The following is an 18,938-nucleotide window of genomic DNA, read 5'->3' as shown; positions in this document are numbered from 1 at the left end:
GTGTTCTGTTAGTGATCCAGCTTTTTTACTAGTGAACCAGGTGTTCTATTAGTGATCCAGGTGTTCTACTATTGAACCAGGTGTTCTGTTAGTGAACCAGGTGTTCTTTTAGTGAACCAGCTTTTTTTACTAGTGAACCAGGTGTTCTACTATTGAACAAGGTGTTCTGTTAGTGAACCAGCTTTTTTACTAGTGAACCAGGTGTTCTACTAGTGATCCAGGTGTTCTACTAGTGATCCAGGTGTTCTACTATTGAACCAAGTGTTCTGTTAGTGAACCAGGTGTTCTGTTAGTGAACCAGCGTTTTTACTAGTGAACCAGGTGTTCTACTAGTGATCCAGGTGTTCTATTAGTGAACCAGGTGTTCTACTAGTTATCCAGGTGTTCTTTTAGTGAACCAGGTTTTTTACTAGTGATCCAGGTGTTCTACTATTGAACTAGGTGTTCTGTTAGTGAACCAGGTGTTCTGTTAGTGAACCAGCATTTTTTACTAGTGAACCAGGTGTTCTACTATTGAACCAGGTGTTCTGTTAGTGAACCAGGTGTTCTGTTAGTGAACCAGCTTTTTTACTAGTGAACCAGTTGTTCTACTAGTGATCCAGGTGTTCTACTAGTGATCCAGGTGTTCTACTATTGAACCAGGTGTTCTGTTAGTGAACCAGGTGTTCTTTTAGTGAACCAGCTTTTTTTACTAGTGAACCAGGTGTTCTACTATTGAACCAGGTGTTCTGTTAGTGAACCAGGTGTTCTGTTAGTGAACCAGCTTTTTTACTAGTGAACCAGGTTTCTACTAGTGAACCAGGTGTTCTACTAGTGAACCAGGTGTTCTACTAGTGATCCAGGTGTTCTAATAGTGATCCAGGTGTTCTACTATTGAACCAGGTGTTCTGTTAGTGAACCAGGTGTTCTTTTAGTGAACCAGCTTTTTTTTACTAGTGAACCAGGTGTTCTACTATTGAACCAGGTGTTCTGTTAGTGAACCAGGTGTTCTGTTAGTGAACCAGCTTTTTTACTAGTGAACCAGGTGTTCTATTTAGGATCCAGGTGTTCTACTATTGAACCAGGTGTTCTGTTAGTGAACCAGGTGTTCTTTTAGTGAACCAGCTTTTTTTTACTAGTGAACCAGGTGTTCTACTATTGAACCAGGTGTTCTGTTAGTGAACCAGCTTTTTTACTAGTGAACCAGGTGTTCTACTAGTGATCCAGGTGTTCTACTAGTGATCCAGGTGTTCTACTATTGAACCAGGTGTTCTGTTAGTGAACCAGGTGTTCTGTTAGTGAACCAGCTTTTTTACTAGTGAACCAGGTGTTCTACTAGTGATCCAGGTGTTCTATTAGTGAACCAGGTGTTCTACTAGTGAACCAGGTGTTCTACTAGTGATCCAGGTGTTGTACTAGTGATCCAGGTGTTCTACTATTGAACCAGGTGTTCTGTTAGTGAACCAGGTGTTATTTTAGTGAACCAGCTTTTTTTTACTAGTGAACCAGGTGTTCTACTATTGAACCAGGTGTTCTGTTAGTGAACCAGCTTTTTTACTTGTGAACCAGGTGTTCTATTAGTGATCCAGGTGTTCTACTATTGAACCAGGTGTTCTGTTAGTGAACCAGGTGTTCTTTTAGTGAACCAGCTTTTTTTTACTAGTGAACCAGGTGTTCTACTATTGAACCAGGTGTTCTGTTAGTGAACCAGCTTTTTTACTAGTGAACCAGGTGTTCTACTAGTGATCCAGGTGTTCTACTAGTGATCCAGGTGTTCTACTATTGAACCAGGTGTTCTGTTAGTGAACCAGGTGTTCTGTTAGTGAACCAGCTTTTTTTACTAGTGAACCAGGTGTTCTACTAGTGATCCAGGTGTTCTATTAGTGAACCAGGTGTTCTACTAGTGATCCAGGTGTTCTATTAGTGAACCAGGTGTTCTACTAGTGATCCAGGTGTTCTATTAGTGAACCAGGTGTTTTACTAGTGATCCAGGTATTCTTTTAGTGAACCGGGTGTTCTGTGGTTAACCAAGTGTTCTACTTATGGTTGTGTTTTCCAGAAAAGGCAGAAAGATTCGTTCCTGAACAGCTACGTGGTGGCAAGCAGTGCTGGGAACTTTTCTATCAAAGACCTGAGAGATCCTGTGAAGATTGAGATTTCTCACCTGACTAAACAGGTGGGTTCTGTTTCTGTTCAACTTAACTTTTACTCAGTTTAGAAATGTCTTTGTTGACTGTTTAATTGGGTGAACAAAATGAAGTTTGAAATACATTTATTTATTTATTTATTTATTTATTTATTACAGTTTTCTGTTTATGAGACACTTCCTGTCAGTCTCTTCTGCTTATAGGAGAAGATTCTTCAGATTAAATCCTGATATTCCTGTATGATAGATAATCTGACCTGAGAGCTGAAAAAAGCTGGATTGTTGCTCTGAAACACAGAAAAATATCTTTTATTACAGATTAAATGTGATTAAATGCAACAAAACAGCTGTGACTTTGATTTGACCAAAGTTAATAGATATTTTATTAACTTTAAAACGTTCTGTTTATTAGTTAAATTATAAGAAATATTTTAAATTAGGTTTTTAAACTAATCTCATGCTTATTTTCCGTAAATAAAAGTATAAGTATGAAAAGTAAATGACACTCGTGAATAAATATTTATGAATTAATGTCTAATTCTTAGTTTAATGTGATTTAAATTTCACTGACAGGTGTCATCGGGTAGAAAGTGTGTGTTCTGGGACTTCAGCTTGAACGGTGAGTCTAATCTCTGAGAGTTTAAGCTACTCTGCTCTGATTGATCTGATTTTATGAAACAATAAAGCCTCGGAAATAAAAACAGGTATTTATTTCATTCTGGAGGAGGTGAAGGTAAATGTTTTGATTTGGGTCAGCCTGATGACGTGAGGTCATGTGTCCATGTGGCCACCAGGGGGCAACGGAAGCTGGAACGAGCGCGGCTGCAGGGTGGCGGAAGGAACGAGCAGCAAAACTGTCTGTCTTTGTGACCACCTGACTCACTTTGGCATCCTGATGGTGAGGCGTGTGTGTGTGTGTGTGTGTGTGTGTGTGTGTGTGTGTGTGTGTGTGTGTGTGTGTGTGTGTGTGTGTGTGTGTGTGTTATTTGTTTTCCATTCTGACACACATTTATAATATTATTTATTATTATTTACTTCTGTGTCTATTGTTTGTTTTTTTACAATAAAAGGAAATAATAAACTTACATTTATTAAAAAACTTCCAGCCTGAATATGAGATAATCCTGTGAGATTAGCCGATCCTCACGACCTGTGACCCTCCATCAGCAGTTTTTAATCTCTTCTTATTGTTAAAAAGTATTTTTTCTGAACTTGAGCTGATTTCCTTTGTTCTTCTCTCTCTTCACGTGGTGGTAAATGTTTGTTTCTGATGTTGACGTCGTTAATAATTTGATTTTTGAAGCGTGATCTGTTTTTGCTCTCAGATTAAAGTGAAACAAAGATTATTTCTACCTTTTGGTTTTTCTAAAACTGAATAAAATGTTTATCAGAAAAAAAGAATCATTTCAGTTCATCAGGTGTTTTTATATTGTTCTGCTTGTTTTCCTGTCAGACGTTCTCCTAACATCTAACCTAATCCTAATCTCTGTTATCTGCAGGACGTTTCTCAGGCCTCCTCCAGAATTGACTCGGAGAACAAGAAGGTTCTCACCTTCCTGTCCTACATCGGCTGTGGCGTCTCGGCCGTCTGCTCCGCCGCCACGCTGCTCACCTACGTTGCCTTCGAGTGAGTTCACGTCCAATCAGCATCATCCAACCAAACGTTCTAGTCCATAATCATGATGCAGCAGCTAGCATTCACTCATACCACCTTAAGATGTTGAGATGTTTCTTTAGGAGAGTGTTCACCTGCTCAGTGACATCATCGCCAGCTGAGACTTGGTGGAGGGGATTAGAGCAGAACCTGGACCTGAAGCTGTCGTTTGTCTCCATGCAGACAGCTACGGCGGGACTACCCCTCCAAGATCCTGATGAACCTCAGCACGTCGCTGCTGTCCCTGAACATGGTGTTCCTGCTGGACGGATGGCTGGCCAGCCTGGACAACACCCAGGTGTGTTTGTCCGTGGCCGTGCTCCTGCACTACTTCCTGCTGACCTCCTTCACCTGGATGGGTCTGGAATCTGTCCACATGTACATCGCCCTGGTCAAGGTCTTCAACACCTACATACGCAGATACATCCTGAAGTTCTGCATCATCGGATGGGGTGAGCTCAATTATCCCTACCTCATGGGTAAAGGGTCAGAGGTCACCAGGAGGTCATGACCTTTAGCCGGAGAGGAGGACACAGGAGCTCTGATGTTGTTTTGGTTGCAGGTCTTCCTGCAGTTCTGGTCGGGATCATCGTCACGGTGAATAAAAACTTCTACGGAGTTCTGAGGGACGGCGGAGACCCGTCAGCAAAAATGTGAGTGACCTCTGACCTCTGGGGGAGGGGCTGCAGGATCCTCGTTGTTCAGATATCACAGGGTGTGTGTGTGTGTGTGTGTGTGTGTGTGTGTGTGTGTGTGTGTGTGTGTGTGTGTGTGTGTGTGTGTGTGTGTGTGTGTGTGTGTGTGTGTGTGTGTGTCCTCAGATGCTGGATCAGAGATGCGAGTGTGTTCTACTCCACCTGTGTCGGCTACTTCTGCCTGGTCTTCCTGCTCAACGTGGCGATGTTCTTCGTGGTGATGATGCAGATCTGCGGCCGGAACGGAAAACGCAGCAACCGCACGCTGCGGGAAGAGGTGTGTTCATTACTCCTGGGTTTAAGGGTTAGGGTTAATCAGGACCAGGATGGGTTTTAAACCTGCAGACAGCTGGAAGTTCTGACCCCGTGTCCCGTTGTGATCCAGGTCCTCAGAAACCTGCGGAGCGTCGTGAGCCTAACCTTCCTGCTTGGGATGACGTGGGGCTTCGCTCTGTTTGCTTGGGGACCTGTCTACCTGGCCTTCACCTACCTGTTCACCATCTTCAACTCTCTTCAAGGTGCAGTCACCCCACCCCCCATGTGTGCTGATCTTCACAGATCAGACCGATGACGCAGAGCTCTGGCCGATTCTGATGAGGAGCTGATTTCTTTGGCCTAACAGCCGTGAAGTCTGAATGAGACCAAACTCCTCTACTATTGGCTCAGGGAGCTGCCAATAAAAGTTAAGGATGTCTTCATTTAGAAACGAGGTTTCCATGGAAACCAGATTAGGGAAGTTTAGGTCTGAAACCGACTCGCTGGTTGCATCAGAACTTTGTTCCCTTGTTGACCCACTTCCTGTTCCTCTACAGCAGGGTTATTCAGTTCTGGGCCTGGAGGTCCGGTATCCAGCACATTCTGGTTTTAACTCCGCTTCTGCGCACCTGACTTCAATCAGCAGGTGATTAACTGGTGTCTGCAGAGCCTGATGAGCTGCTGAACAGGTGACTCGACCCCTGAGTCTGGTGTGTTGGAGCAGAGAAACCACTAAAACGTGCTGGGTACCAGCGGTGTTAGTCTGGCAGAGGGCGGACTGGTTCTAATCCAGCTGAAGCTCACAGACACGGCAGTAGCAATGTGATGACATCCTGCATGTAATCGGGTCAGCCCAACTGAAGCGGTGGGACGCTTTCACCCCGGAAGCGGTCTTCTGAGAGGTCCGTCGTCTCTAAGCAACACCATAAAGCAGGACTGTAAACAAGCTGTGCTGCAGCGCTGTTGTTCCTTCAGCCATTGTGCATTTCCTGCTTCACTCCCGCCAGCCTCCGAGGGTGTTTCTCAATGCCAAGGAACCTCGCCTTGATGTGTTGGCCCCGCCCCGGTTGCCCAGAAGACACGTCATCATGTTCATGTTCTACAGAGGCGTGTGTGCTCCGTTTGTTAGCCGTTTAGCTAGCTGAGCAAACATGGGAGGTGCCTTGCAGCCTAGCCCTGCTCAAACATTTCCCAGAATGCACCGCGGTATTTTCAACGGAGCGGCGAATCAGAAGCTGGCAGCTACAAATTTCAAGTTTAAAATTAAGTCAGCTGAACATCGCCATCGGGCTGATGTCTGACGTGTTTTTATGTCCAGAGCAGTTATCTGTGGGAAACCCATGAAGATAAATAAGTTACAGCACGATCATCTTACTGTTCTAACACTCATTTTCACTGGGAAACAGCATAATATCATGTTCTAATGACGTACACACGTGTAATATTCAGTCTTTAATTGTGCTACACAGCTGTGATAAACATCTGTCTATGAATGTGTGAATGATGCAGTTAGAGCATGAAACTGTTAATGTGGCGTCGCACTAACTTCATGGGAGGCTCTAAGCTAACAATGACTTTAGCACCAGTTACATGAACAAGAGAGCTTCCATTTAGCAGCGCTAGCTTTGGACGACGTGCCTGTCGGGCTAACGGGCTATCGCAGCATCATGGTCCAGCCTCCTCTTCTCCTGTGCTGCACAAGCCGAACTCCTGGGGTGAGGTAGTTTCAGGGAATAGCCGTGGTACCACAACTGAGCTAAGGTGGCTAGCACCTAGCTCCAGTCTTTAGTCCTGAAGTGTCCTTTTAATTAACAAAGTTGAGCCCCCGCTCACGCCTGATCGCCCTGTGACAGTTTAGTCTCGTATCGATGTTGATGAAGGGAAACGGGGTGGAGCTTCTCCAGAGCACAACAATAAAGTCACGGATGCATCTCTAGTTAAAACCCAGGAAGTTTGAAAAGGCCGTTAGCCCTGCTCTCTAACATGGAGGCGGGGCTTAGGCTCAGTTCCCTCATCTGAGCGTTTCTGCTCCTGAGACTCACTTGTGCAGGCGGCAGCAGCTCAGGACCAATCTGAGATGTGTCTTTGTCCTCAGGTCTCTTCATCTTCATCTTCCACTGCGCTCTGAAGGAGAACGTCCAGAAGCAATGGAGACGGTCCCTCTGCTGTGGCCCCTACAGGCTGTCCGACAACTCAGGTACCTGTCCCTCCGTCCTTCTGTACCTACAGTCGTCTGGGTCCTCTGAGGTGTCCCTCTGTCTCCAGTACCCCCTCCCTCTGTTCTCCGTCTCCAGTGCCCCCCCCCCCCCCCCCCCCCCCCCCCCCCCCCCGAGGTCTCCCTCTGTCCTCCTTCCCGCCCCTCGGCGCTGCAGGACAAACACAGATTCTCTTTATTAAAGTCTAAATCGCTTTGGCTCTGCAGCTAATAAAAGGAGATAAAGGTCATCGTCTCTGGGAGCAGGAAGTTCTCCAGGTGCATCTGAGGATGTTCTGATCCGTTTGGGCCCGTTATTCATGACTTCATCCTGAAAGCATCCAGATGAAGTCTGTGTGTGACCAACGCCCCAGAAAGGAACACTTCTTCCTTAAGTCCCGAGTCCGTCTCCGACATGCTGAACGGTTCTGCTGACCCGCGTTCATCCGTCACCATCAGGAACCGACCGTTTAACAGAAAAGATAAAAAATGAGCAGAAAGAGAGGAGCGGCTTTGGATCTAAACGTCATTTAATTTTTAAAAATCCTTCTGCTCCTTCATTTATTCTTAATTTTCGCCTTTAAATAGAAAAAATAAAGTCATGCTTATGTTGTCAAACCACCAAACAACTGACAGAGAAGAAAAAGCTGGGGAGATTAAATAAAAGCATACAGCGACTCAGAGGGAGTAAAACCTGAACTGGATTAGAGATGAAAATCAGATTAAATCAGTCTGAGGCTCTGGAAACGCAGCTGTTCCGATTAAAGTTCTACTGCCAGAAATAAAAGTCAATGAAATTTGATTAGATTTTTATTGATGGGTTTTAATCAGAAACAGGAGCTGCTGGGCCTGGTTCCATTTCTGTCAGCTGTTCGGGAACCAGTGTGGGCCGGGCCCTGAAAGATACTTCCAGGATACAAGCTGATGGAGGTAGTTTAGTGTGGATGTGGAGCTGAAAACGGGCCGAGATACTGAAGCAGGAAGCTGTCAACGAACTGTCTGAAAAAATGTTGTTTAACCTGGCAGAAAGCTCCACCCACCCCAGCTAAAAGCACCACCCACCTGGCAGAAAGCCCCGCCCGCCCCAGCTAAAAGCACCACCCACCTGGCAGAAAGCTCCACCCACTCACCTGGTAGAAAGCCCCGCCCACCCCAGCTAAAAGCCCCACCCACCTGGCAGAAAGCCCCACCCACCCTCAACTAAAAGCCCCACCCATCTGGCTGAAAGCCCCCCCCCCCCCCCCCGAAAGCCCCGCCCACCCCAACTAAAATCCCCACCCACCCTATTGAAAGCTCCACCCACTCACCTGGCAGAAAGCCCCGCCCTCACACCTGGCTGACGGCTTTGGGGTTCTCTTTTTTTATTGTTGTATAATTAATATAATATAGAAATTTTCAAAATAAAATGCCATGCATACAAATAATCAGAATCAGAATGAATTTTATTGCCAGCGCTCCAGAGCATAGGAACTTCACTCCACAGTACAGCCTGACCAAGATTACACACACACATATAGACAGGACAGATACAGGCAGACCACGAGAGCAGCCATGACGGCGCTCAAAATAAGAAAATTCTTGTAACTATATTTTTTGCTCCAGGGTGGCCCAGTACCAGATCCATTGTTAAGAGACTGGTACCGGTCCTCTGCTTGTGGGTTAGAACCACTGCTTTACAGATCTAGGGTTGTTTTATCGCTGCGATCTTAAATTCTGACAGAAAGTGTGATTTATAAATGACTCAGTTAAGGTTTTATGGTTCTGGATCTGACCCGGTGGTTGACTGTTGAGTTGTTCTGTCCCACAGACTGGAGTAAGACAGCCACCAACAACACCAAGAAGGTGAGCTCAGACAACCTGGCCCTGTCCTCCAGCTCCTTCGGGTCCGGTACCTTCAACTGGACAGCCAAGGCTAAAGCTACGCTAACGCCGTTCTCCAAACGCCACAAGAACAGCGGTGAGAACCCAAACTTGTGTGTCCACCAGCATCCCACAGACCTTCTGTCCTCCAGGGTTAAATGTTCTGGTGTGTTCTGTTTGGCGTAGAAAAGGCCAGCCGCTAACTGGAGGACCTGCCGAGGTAAAACCAGAACCTGCTACTGGTGCCATGTGGTTTGCTGCTGTTTCCCAAAATGTCCTGCAGGAAAACTGGCATTTTGGGAAACCAGCTGTGTGCTGTGATGTCACTTCCTGTTTCACCTGAGACGCTCTGAGCTGTTTCCGGGTTGAGTTCCAGCTGTTGGAGGCCACAACAGCGGCCCATGAGGGACAATTTAAGAAATGAATTTTAAACATTTGACTTCTAAAAACCGTTTCAGAAACGGAGTTTCAGTTGGACACGATGACGTTTTCAGCAGGAACCACAGCCATTTGGTCCCCAGAGATGAAATCAGGAGCTTTAAATATTTTCCTGGTTTTGGGATGTTTGGATTAATTCCTATTTTACGGATCTGTGAACTTGGAATTTCCCATTATCCAGATTGGGAATACGTGATTAAGATGGATGGAAGCACGTTCCCAGGACAGATCGGCTCAGAAACGGATCCAAATTCCAAAATAAACTCTGAACATTTCAGTTGGATGATTTGATACTGCTTCCTGTTTGAGATACTTTCAAAGTAAAAGCAGACTTGCTTCACAATAAACTGTGAGGCCCTTTAGTTATTTTAGCTTTTTATAGTTTATTTCTGTAAATGTTCCTCCTAAACCGCAGAAAGGTTTCCTTTTTGTAAACGTTAACTTCAGAAGGTTTAGCTGCAGATACTTTTTATCTGGTGAGACTTTAAAATTCTGACTTTTTCTTTGAAAATGTGACTTTTCCCTTTAAACACAACATGCATGTGTAAACTCCTCCCACTCAGAGAGTCCCAGGATGCAGGAACAAGCGCTCCTCTGCATCCCTGCTAACACGTGTGGTGTGTTTTTAATAAGACGGGTCAGAACCTGGTTCACATGTTCCACTTAATATCAGATGTTGAAGAATCGTTTGGTACGAACAGTTCTGGAGAAACCTGCTGCGTTTGGTTGTGATGTCATCAAACATCTGCTGCAGAACCGTCAGAACCTGGTGCTGCCCGACCCAGATCACGGCCGAGTTTAGAAACAATTTGGGTTTTATTTCTGGATCACCAGAACAGGTCCCAGTGGTCCAGTTGGTTCTGACCTGGAAAGACAAACGGAACAAAAGTTTCTGTGTTTGTTTCCATCAATGAGTCACATGATTAAAGATGGCGGCTGAACTGGGCTCCTGATGTCAGGATAAATAAGATTCCGGATGCTCGGAGGCCGGGCGGGTCAGAACCAAGCCAGTGGCGTCCTTTGATGCGACAGAACCCATGGGAGGGGTCATCAGCCTCCGGCTTCTAAACAGTTATTTTTATTTATTTAAACTTTTTCGAGTTCTAAAAGTTCTCCAGCTGGATTTTCTGTGTTTTGTTTGGAAACTAAAGAACCCGATCCAGCTGCTCTGGGAGTCCAGAACCTGGGCGGTACTCAAACCCCTTCAGTGGGACCCGAGTCCCAGGCTGTGAACTGGGTCGGACTCGTTCGTTCGGAACATTCCTCTGAAATCTGAGCTTGCTGTGCCTGAACTCCTCAAACATGAAACCTGGTGGAACGGAACTCAAACGTCCTCCGACGTTCCTCTGCTGACACCCGGAGTGAGGGATTTAATTATCCGAGCTGTTGGTTCTGAACGGTACCAGACAGCTGGGTCCTGGTGTGTTGACTGATGGTCCGGTGTAGTCACCGAGGCCCGGTTCCAGATGGACCGGAGCGGATCCAGCTGGGAGATTACACTCATAAACCGCTGGACAGGTTTGGACCAAACACCTGATTCTGCTCCAGGCAGAGAAGCATTCCGACCTCCGTCTGTCATCTTACTGGCTCCAGTCGGATTCAAACGACTCCAGAGAACTTCCAGATCTTCAGCGGGACGAGTGAGCCTCCTGCCTCCAGCCAGCGTTCCTGTTCAGGGATTCAGTGGTGTTCCCAAGTGGGCAGGGCCCGCCTTTCCAGACAGTCTGACACGCTGAATGTTTTTAACCGGTCTGATCACAAGAGCAGGAAGGCGGAGCTTCACTCATGCATGTTTTTTTCTTCATAATGGGAAAAACGTCTGAAACAAGAAGCTGAAGCGAGTTTTCATCTATTTGGTGACTCCGCCCCCTTTGACTCAGCGTTTGGTTGATCCTAAAACCTGATGAATCGGGTCTCTTAAGTTCTGATGAAGTCCAGCCGGAAGCTAATATCAGGAACGACAGAAGGCTGGGATGGGGTTTCAGGCGTAGGTAATATTCCTGATGGAACCAGGGACCGGGCAGGAGGACGGGATGTGCTCGAACAGATCCTGATTGTTTTGGACTCTTTACTCTATGAGTTTCCAGACGTGGGAAGGCAGCTGGTTCCGGTCCACTTCCATGTGATCAACATAAGTTTAGAGTTCAGACTGAAGTCTTTAACAAAGTACTGCCACAAGCCGGAACCTGGATAATGATTTCCAACAGGAACGACGAACCTTCTCCCAGTAACGTGTTGAAGTTGGCTCCAGGTCTCCCGTTCCTCCGCTCGTCACACCAGACTTCCATATTCATGGAAAACCTATGAGAAATTGGAGTTCTTCCTGAAAGATTCAACTATCGACATGTTTAATGTTGGATGAAGCATTTCTGTCTGTTTCCATCCTTTCAGAGTGAGGCCAAAATATTCCGCTTTTGAGTGCTTCCATGTTGTGTTATTGGATCCTGAAGGGAAATTCCGACAGGAACCCTAAAAGAACATGTTTAAACACAACAACGCAGAACCTTTAGAACAATCAGAGAGGAAAGCCGAGGTAGCAGAACAGGATAAGGAACTAGAGAAATCTCTGACCCCAGCATATGGAATCCCAAGGTTTTCCCAGGCCTGCCTGTAGATGAAATCCCTCCAGCGCGTCCTGGATCACTGCTCCTTCTGGAGAGACGAACATCTTCTCCTCGTCTCCAAACTCAGTTCAGCAGCCAGGAGAGCGGAGCGAGGCGTGGCTAGTAAGCTAACTGCTCCATAACGAAGGCAGCAGAAGAGTCAGGTTGCTGTTAGCCAATCAGAACTCCCGGTTCTGAAGGAGGTTTCAGGTCTTTTCTTCAGGTGGACATTAGATCAAGTTTAATAAACAACTTTGGGAACTCTGTAGGATTTATATAAATCCCGTTACTTCCTGGGAACATTCCAGATGTTTGCAGAACTCCTCAGAGATTCTTCTGCTGAAGGTTTAACGTCACAATAACCGGTTCTCATAAATCTTGGAGGTGATCGTTCTCCAAACTGTCGGTCCGAATCAGATTCTGATCTCCTGATCAAATGGAAAATAAAACTCAAGGAACCCTTCAGGTTCTGACACGGAACAGCCCTTCTTCATTTCATCTCCTGGTTTCTGAGCTGAAATCTTAAAACATCAAACCAGAGCAGGGCGGAGCTTTCCAGGGAGTAGAAAATATTCCCACTACAGCGAGCCGAGGGATAAAGGGGAGGAGTTAACCCTCAGGTGAGTGAAAGGGTGGAGATGTTTACGTTTGTCCAGCTGACGTTTATTTAAAGTTGTTTGGAGAGAAAGAATGTAAGCGTGATCTTTGTTCTTTCCTGTTGATTGTTGGTCTTTGGGTGTGTGTGTGTGTGTGTGTGTGTTTGTGTGTATTTGCGTGTGTGTGTGTGTGTGTGTGTGTGTGTGTGCGCCCATGTGTGTGTGTGTTTGCGTGTATGTGTGTGTGTGTGTGTCTGCTCACGTGTGTGTGTGTGGACTCAAACAACAAACTAACTTTTGTTCAAAACTGGAAGACTGGTCTTAGCTCCTAGCTGTTAGCTTGTCGATCAGATCAAAACTAACCTCTGTTTCTCCAAACTGAGGTTGTTCAGGCCATCGACGTTTAAGGATCCGACCTGCTTGTGCTTCTGGGTTTAAAGGTGACCTTTGACCCTAGAAAACGTTTCATTCTGTTTCCTCCTGAAGGTCTTTAGCTCCGCCCATCCAGACATGATATCATTTCCTGTTGGATAAATGCGTATTTCTGCTCATCTAAACGCAAATTTTGTTTGTTTTCTGTGACTTTTCTGTTTTATTTGGGACTAATTGAAAACTTTCTTATTTTTAGTAAATTTTCATCTTAATTAAATCTGTAAAACATGTAAAACTTCATTTAAACTTTTAAAAATGTCGTGGTTGACTTGCTGAAGGAGGTCAGCTGACCTGAGCACCAACTTCCTGTTTCTCTCCCTGCAGGAAAATGTTTCTCCGGCCAGAGCGGACTCGTCTGCACCTCCTCCTCCTCTTCCTCAGATGCTGAGCCTAACTCCTCCTCTTCCTCCTCCATCCTCCCTGTCAGCCAGATGATCGATAAGGTCAAAGGTTACTGCTCCACGCGCACCGACAACTTCTACAAGAACATCATCATGTCAGACAGCTTTGTGAACTGCACCAGGCTCTGAAGGTTCTGGTGGGACCTGGACCCGGCCTGGATGTCCTCCTGTCCTCTTTAAGGGTCTTCCAGTCAAAGAACTTTCCATGTGTAAATATTCCTGACTGTAGGTGGGATAGGGACTTCCTTTCAGCGGAAGATTCTTGGAATAAAGAAAGTAAAATGTTTTATTCTTCCTGGACTGATTCTGGAACGTTTTCCATCCAGGAGAAGCGGCTCCAACTTTCTACACCCAAAACTTTAAAAGAGAATTCATCTTTTGTTTTTATTGATTATCATGAAACAAAGTTTGCTCCTGTGGGAGCTTAGAAATGGGAATCCAGGAGGAAAACGTCACGGAGCATCTGGAGTCGGATTATAGCTTCCCATCTCTAAAATGTTCCTGAAGTCTTCTCCAGAACTTTTCATTTTTCCATCCTTTAGCTGAGAGAAAAGGGAACAGATTCATGGAATGGGTTGGTTTGGGAACGTCACATTTCTGTTTTTCAGCTTGAGCCGGGATGAGTATCGGCTCTTCCAGGTCAGAGGTTCTGGTAGCTCCGAATAGAGTTGCTGCTCCTCAACATACAGCTCAGGTTCTGATCCAGAAGACTCCTGGTCTCCTCCCATGCCAACAGGGAGGAGACCCAGACCCTCAGGTAGGAATCTTTATCCCATCTGGTCCAGGAACACCTCCGGATCCTCTAGAAGGAGCTGTAGATAAAAGGGAATCTTCCAGAATTTTGTAAACTGATCGGGATTATCCGATTTAACCTGGATTCTGAGTTGAGAGGAACAAGCTGGAGTTCAGATCCGGGAATCTCCGGATGGAGGAGTTTCAGACACCCTGATGTGATTCTACTGTATGACCCGACAGAACCGCTGTGGGAAACATGACTGGGATGTTTGTAAACATCTTATTCGTGTTCTAACATTCCAGAGCTGAGACACGAGTCCTGGAAGGGTTCAGTCCCGATCATGAGTCAGTCTCTGTTTGGAAAACCGCTGACAGAACGTAGACAACAAACCGGATCATGTCCTGATGAACAAAACGGTTCAGGAACAAGTTTTCCTGTTTTTTTGGGAATGATTGACCATTTTCCTCCAGCGATGCTTCATGTGGAAGTTGAAGCTTCATGTGTTGGAAAAGACGTTTTTATTGTGTTTCTCATCAAAGTGTTCAGAAAAACGATTCCAACAAACTTTATTAAAAGCTCGGAGTAGAGCCGCTGCTCCTCCTCATCGGAACGCCTCCTGGTCTCCTCCCAGTGGAACAGACCTCGGACACTGGAGCGTTGAGGAGGTCTTCTATCGCCTAAACTGACGTCGTGATAAAGGGACATAAATGTGGGAATTTGTTTGTTTAGTTGTTTTTTTACGAAGATTTAATGAAGTTTTTTGTTCTTGTTCCGACTTTTTGGTTTTTAGAGTTTAGAGTGAAAACAAAAACATTTGTTACTCGGAGCCAGCCGGGTCCGGTCAGTGGTTCATCAGGAACGCATCGCTCCAGCCGGCCGGCTCTCTCACACACACACGCACACACACAGCTGGTGTGATGCTGCACACACAGAAACAGGAATCAGATATCATTATGGTCAGAAAATGGAAAAATGAGTGTGAGACAAAACAGATTTCCGAAAGGAAAACCAGAACTATTCCATTCTCTTCCTTTAAACTCACACGAATGAATTTAGTTTCCTTGTTTGTCTCTGGGGTCAAAGGTCAGCGTGGTCTCTGAGGTGAGGAGGACGTTTGGTTGTTTAATCTCAGCTGCTGCTGGTAAAGTGGGAATCTGACAGTTTTCTGGAGCTCTTCACACTGAAGAACCGATAAAAGGAATGTTTGGTCCAAAAATGAAAAGTTTTATTCACCTCTGAAACCTCATCCAATCACGGTGAACTTCCTGTTCGTAACAATTGGATCCTGATGCATAAATCAAACTGTCCTGTCTGGGAATGCACGTGAGTGAGTTCCAGCCGGGTTCTGGAAGTTTCTACTTGTTAACCACAGAGTTTAACCCAGACTGCCAGCAGCAAGATGAGACGAAAGCACAGTTTGGGGGGTGGCGTTGACCTGGAGTGTAGCTCAGCAGGTCTGTGTGTGGCGCTTGTGTGTGTTTCTGCAGCCATGGGGGCGGAGCCTGAGAAGGAGCTGTCTCATTTTCCAAACTGTAGCTAGCGTTTCCCGAGAATGTGACTGCCACAATCAGTCCATTTGTCTTTTGACTGTTTTCATTTCATTTGTTTTATACGAAGTAAAAACATATTTGAACGTTTCTGAGACTCATGCTGCTGTTAAACCCTGTATGGAGCGAAGTCTGTACCAAAACTTTGTCTGGTTAAAACGTTTCAACTTGAAAAAGAATTTCAAAATGAAGAATTTTGTAAAACAAAAAATGCATTTCAAATAAAAATACAATCAAACTAAATGAATAAAGTTCATTTGAATGTTGAGTTGATGCTTTATTTCCCTTAAAAACAAAAGTTTCGTGTTTTGCATTTAAGAGACTCGTTTCAGAACATTTAAAATTAGAAAAATCTTTAATTAAAAATAAAATTTGCTCTTCATTTGACTTGTTTTCATTTATCTTTAAAAAGATAACATAGCTTAAAAAAATGTAAAATATCAATGAAATGATCATTGTATTTATTTTTTACACTTTTGGTCCTGATTTGTCTCCATACAGACTCTCCACAGAAAACCTTCATGTTTCACAGCTTTCCTTGTTCTTAGGATCAACCAAATCTGTTTTACTGCAGTTTTTGTTTCGTTCTGATAAAATAAAGTCAGAAACATTTTTCTAAGGTTGTGACTGAAGAGCATCAGCAGTAGGTTGGATGGTGGGATTCACCACATGAACATTTCTGATAAATGTTACTGTCCTGACAGAAGAAGCTCATTTCTGTGAGGTTTTACTCTTCCGAGTCAACCCCGTGAATCAGGAGACATTCTTTGTTCTCTCACAGCTCTGAGGTTTATTTCAAGCATGTGTTCAGCTCACAGATGTAAAATATGTGGAAGCTGTTGCAGTTTTCTTTGCCAGGGGTCACAGGTCGGAGAACAGAAGAGCTCTGGATGGTTCCTCTCATGCTGTATGGAGATGATGTGGTCGAGGGGCAGAAACCTGGAGAAAGCTCCGGTTTCTCTGCTGAAAGCTGCTTTTATTCCACAGAATGTGGAATAAAGTGTTCGGTTTGGAAGCAGCTCAGAGTTCCTGCGGTCGGAGGAGAGTTTTCAGGAGGAGAATCTGAACAACAGCAAGAAAATTCCCATGGTTCAAACATCAGGAAAACTTATTTACAGGAATAAAAGCATCAATAACAGGAAATAAATGTCTCTGTGTCCTCCAGGTCTCCGTGATCGGGTTTATTTTGATTTTAGAGAAGAAATCCAGTTTCCTTCCATCTAAGCTCCCAGGATTACCTGTGACCTAGAAGAACCAGAACTCTGACATTCCATCATGAACCTTGGGAAGAGCATCCCTGTAAGGAGATCAGGAGACGGATGAGTTCAGCCCTCAATGCAGTTTTAAGTATTATCACTAAATCATTTAAATATTATCTAAGGGACAGAAATCAGAAACACGAGGTTAGTTCTGTTGGGAGAGAAATCACCAGGAAGCCGAGTGACGACCTCACATCCAAACATCCTGACCCTCAAACACTTCAGGAGTGGCTGAGCAGCTCTGAGGATGTTTTGCAGTCGGCAAACGAAACTGTCAGCATGGTAAAGAGAAACCTTTCCTGTGTTTAAAAACAAAAATAAATTAGAAACTAGACACAGTACGAACGAACCAAAGAAATGAAAACTAATTACATTTTCCTCCTTATTCCTGCTGCTGGATCCAGTTCCTCCTCCTTTCCCTCATCAGCCTTTCAGAAACGGAACATTTATTTTTATTTGACTTTATAACGCCGTTTTATTGTGTTAAACTCACTTTAAGGTGATAAAAGGTCTTGTCCTGTAAGTCATCGCTTCCATCTGCTGGATTCAGGATTTCAGACGTCCATCAGGATCAGCTTCCAGGAGAACTTTGGAAAGAAGCAATAAGAAAACCAAGAGGAGCTTTAGTTGTTTCCTCAGAGAGAGATTCTGTCAGAAAACACCACAGAAGAAACCAGATCCGTCTGATTCTACTTCGTTTGGTTTGAAAACACCAAGAAATTCAGAATTTGAGGATTTTTTTTACTGAAATGTTGAAAATTTACATATTTTAATGTCAGTTTTACTGCCAGTGTCTCACCAGGGTTGCCACGGTAACCACCAGTTTCTCTTTGCCCCACCGGTGTTTCTCCCCAGAACCACATGTTTAGTTGTGTGTAATTTTATGTATATGTCACACAAAAGTGTGTGTGTGTGTGTGTGTTTGTACGTGCACGTGTGCGTGTATGTGTGTGTGTGTGTGCGTGTGTGTGTGCGCGCGTGCATGTGTGTTTGTGTGCGTGTGTGTGTGCGCGCGCGTGCATGTGTGTTTGTGTGCATGTGTGTGTGTGCTTGTGTGTGTGTGCGCGCGTGCATGTGTGTTTGTGTGCATGTGTGTGTGTGCTTGTGTGTGTGTGTGCATGTGTGTGTGTGCTTGTGTGTGTGTGCTTGTGTGTGTGTGCGCGCGTGCATGTGTGTTTGTGTGCATGTGTGTGTGTGCTTGTGTGTGTGTGTGCATGTGTGTGTGTGCTTGTGTGTGTGTGTGTGTGTGTGTGTGTGTGTGTGTGTGTGTGTGTGTGTGGACTTATATTTGAGTTAACCTGATTTAGCTCTTTTGGTACATTTAAATCTCAGCCTCCTCTTTTCCCTTCCCTTCTCCACAGACTCGGTAATCGGCTTGTTTTCCTGATTTTGGCTGAAGCTTCCTGCTGTTCCAGTAAACTCACCACATGTACGTGAGCTTCTGAATAACTCACCGCTCCTCCGAGTGGAGCACAAGACCAACCCCAGAAGGCTTCACCTGGTTTTTCTGTCCTGTCTCACCTTCATCGTCCTCTCCTGCGTTTAAAGGCCAAACAGCTGCTGAAGGAAAACCGGCATGTTTGGTCCTCTGTGGTCAAGAACAATGCAACACATTCCGATTAGTGCTTGGAAGTTTGGAGCAGGAATCCAAGCTGCCTTCTTACCTCCCATAAATCTAAGATGAAGGTGGAGGAGGAAGAGGTTGACCAAACATCAGACCTCATAAAGTCCCATGTACCTTCTATATAAGTGTGGTCGGAAGGAAGGGGAGACGCGTGGGAGGAGGAGGTTCACATGGAGTAAACAGAGTTCAGAACTAAAACGGGTCTGAATGTGTGGACCAGAAACCTGAGGAGAGGGTTAGAAGGAATCATGGAATGGATTTAAATCTGCTGAGTTTGAAATCAGTCTGAAAACCAGACAGTGAACCAGGATCAGTCTGTCCTGGAAAGCTAGTGAAGTCCACAAATGGCCCTCAGGCTCTACTGTGTATTTGGTGTTCACAGGTCTGGTTCCCATGGAAACCAACTTGTCTGATCGATCCCAGTGGCTGCCTGGTGGGATTTGATTCCCTGGGCTCTGCTGGGTCCCCGGTGGAGGTGGTCGCCCCTGGGTCCCGGGCTCGGCCGGCTGGGGGGGTGGG

The 18,938-nt window shown here is 45.2% G+C and overlaps 1 protein-coding gene and 1 long non-coding RNA gene across 13 annotated transcripts in view; one reads left to right on the top strand and one right to left on the bottom strand.

The window, feature by feature from the left end:
* adgrg6 (adhesion G protein-coupled receptor G6) overlaps positions 1-13,613 on the top strand; it is a 65,313-nt gene extending 51,700 nt beyond the window's left edge. For 10 of the 11 annotated variants that reach the window (XM_054748232.2, XM_015947906.3, XM_015947903.3 and 7 more), the window contains 11 exons: positions 2,039-2,155; positions 2,699-2,744; positions 2,920-3,023; positions 3,625-3,752; positions 3,963-4,231; positions 4,342-4,432; positions 4,601-4,751; positions 4,860-4,992; positions 6,825-6,926; positions 8,731-8,880; positions 13,177-13,613. In XM_054748232.2, coding sequence (XP_054604207.2) covers positions 2,039-2,155; positions 2,699-2,744; positions 2,920-3,023; positions 3,625-3,752; positions 3,963-4,231; positions 4,342-4,432; positions 4,601-4,751; positions 4,860-4,992; positions 6,825-6,926; positions 8,731-8,880; positions 13,177-13,382 — 1,497 coding nt within the window. In that variant the 3' untranslated portion in view covers positions 13,383-13,613. Of the gene's footprint in view, positions 1-2,038; positions 2,156-2,698; positions 2,745-2,919; positions 3,024-3,624; positions 3,753-3,962; positions 4,232-4,341; positions 4,433-4,600; positions 4,752-4,859; positions 4,993-6,824; positions 6,927-8,730; positions 8,881-8,969; positions 9,004-13,176 lie in introns of all 11 variants that reach the window. The other variant, XM_054748231.2, reaches the window with a different exon arrangement.
* A 2,878-nt stretch (positions 13,614-16,491) lies between these two features.
* LOC139063283 (uncharacterized) lies at positions 16,492-17,423 on the bottom strand. 2 transcript variants are annotated; one of them, XR_011516640.1, is made up of 5 exons: positions 17,289-17,423; positions 17,168-17,223; positions 16,966-17,094; positions 16,775-16,833; positions 16,492-16,598 (listed from the first exon to the last, which is right to left on the bottom strand). It is a non-coding gene; the product is annotated as an uncharacterized lncRNA (long non-coding RNA). The 2 variants fall into 2 exon arrangements; XR_011516639.1 differs by lacking the exon at positions 16,492-16,598 and having other exon boundaries at positions 16,701-16,833.
* Between the last annotated feature and the right edge of the window lie 1,515 nt (positions 17,424-18,938).

This window comes from Nothobranchius furzeri, chromosome 2 (assembly GCF_043380555.1).
Source record: "Nothobranchius furzeri strain GRZ-AD chromosome 2, NfurGRZ-RIMD1, whole genome shotgun sequence".
Taxonomy (NCBI): Eukaryota; Metazoa; Chordata; class Actinopteri; order Cyprinodontiformes; family Nothobranchiidae; genus Nothobranchius; species Nothobranchius furzeri.
This window is presented reverse-complemented; position numbering and strand designations above follow the sequence as displayed.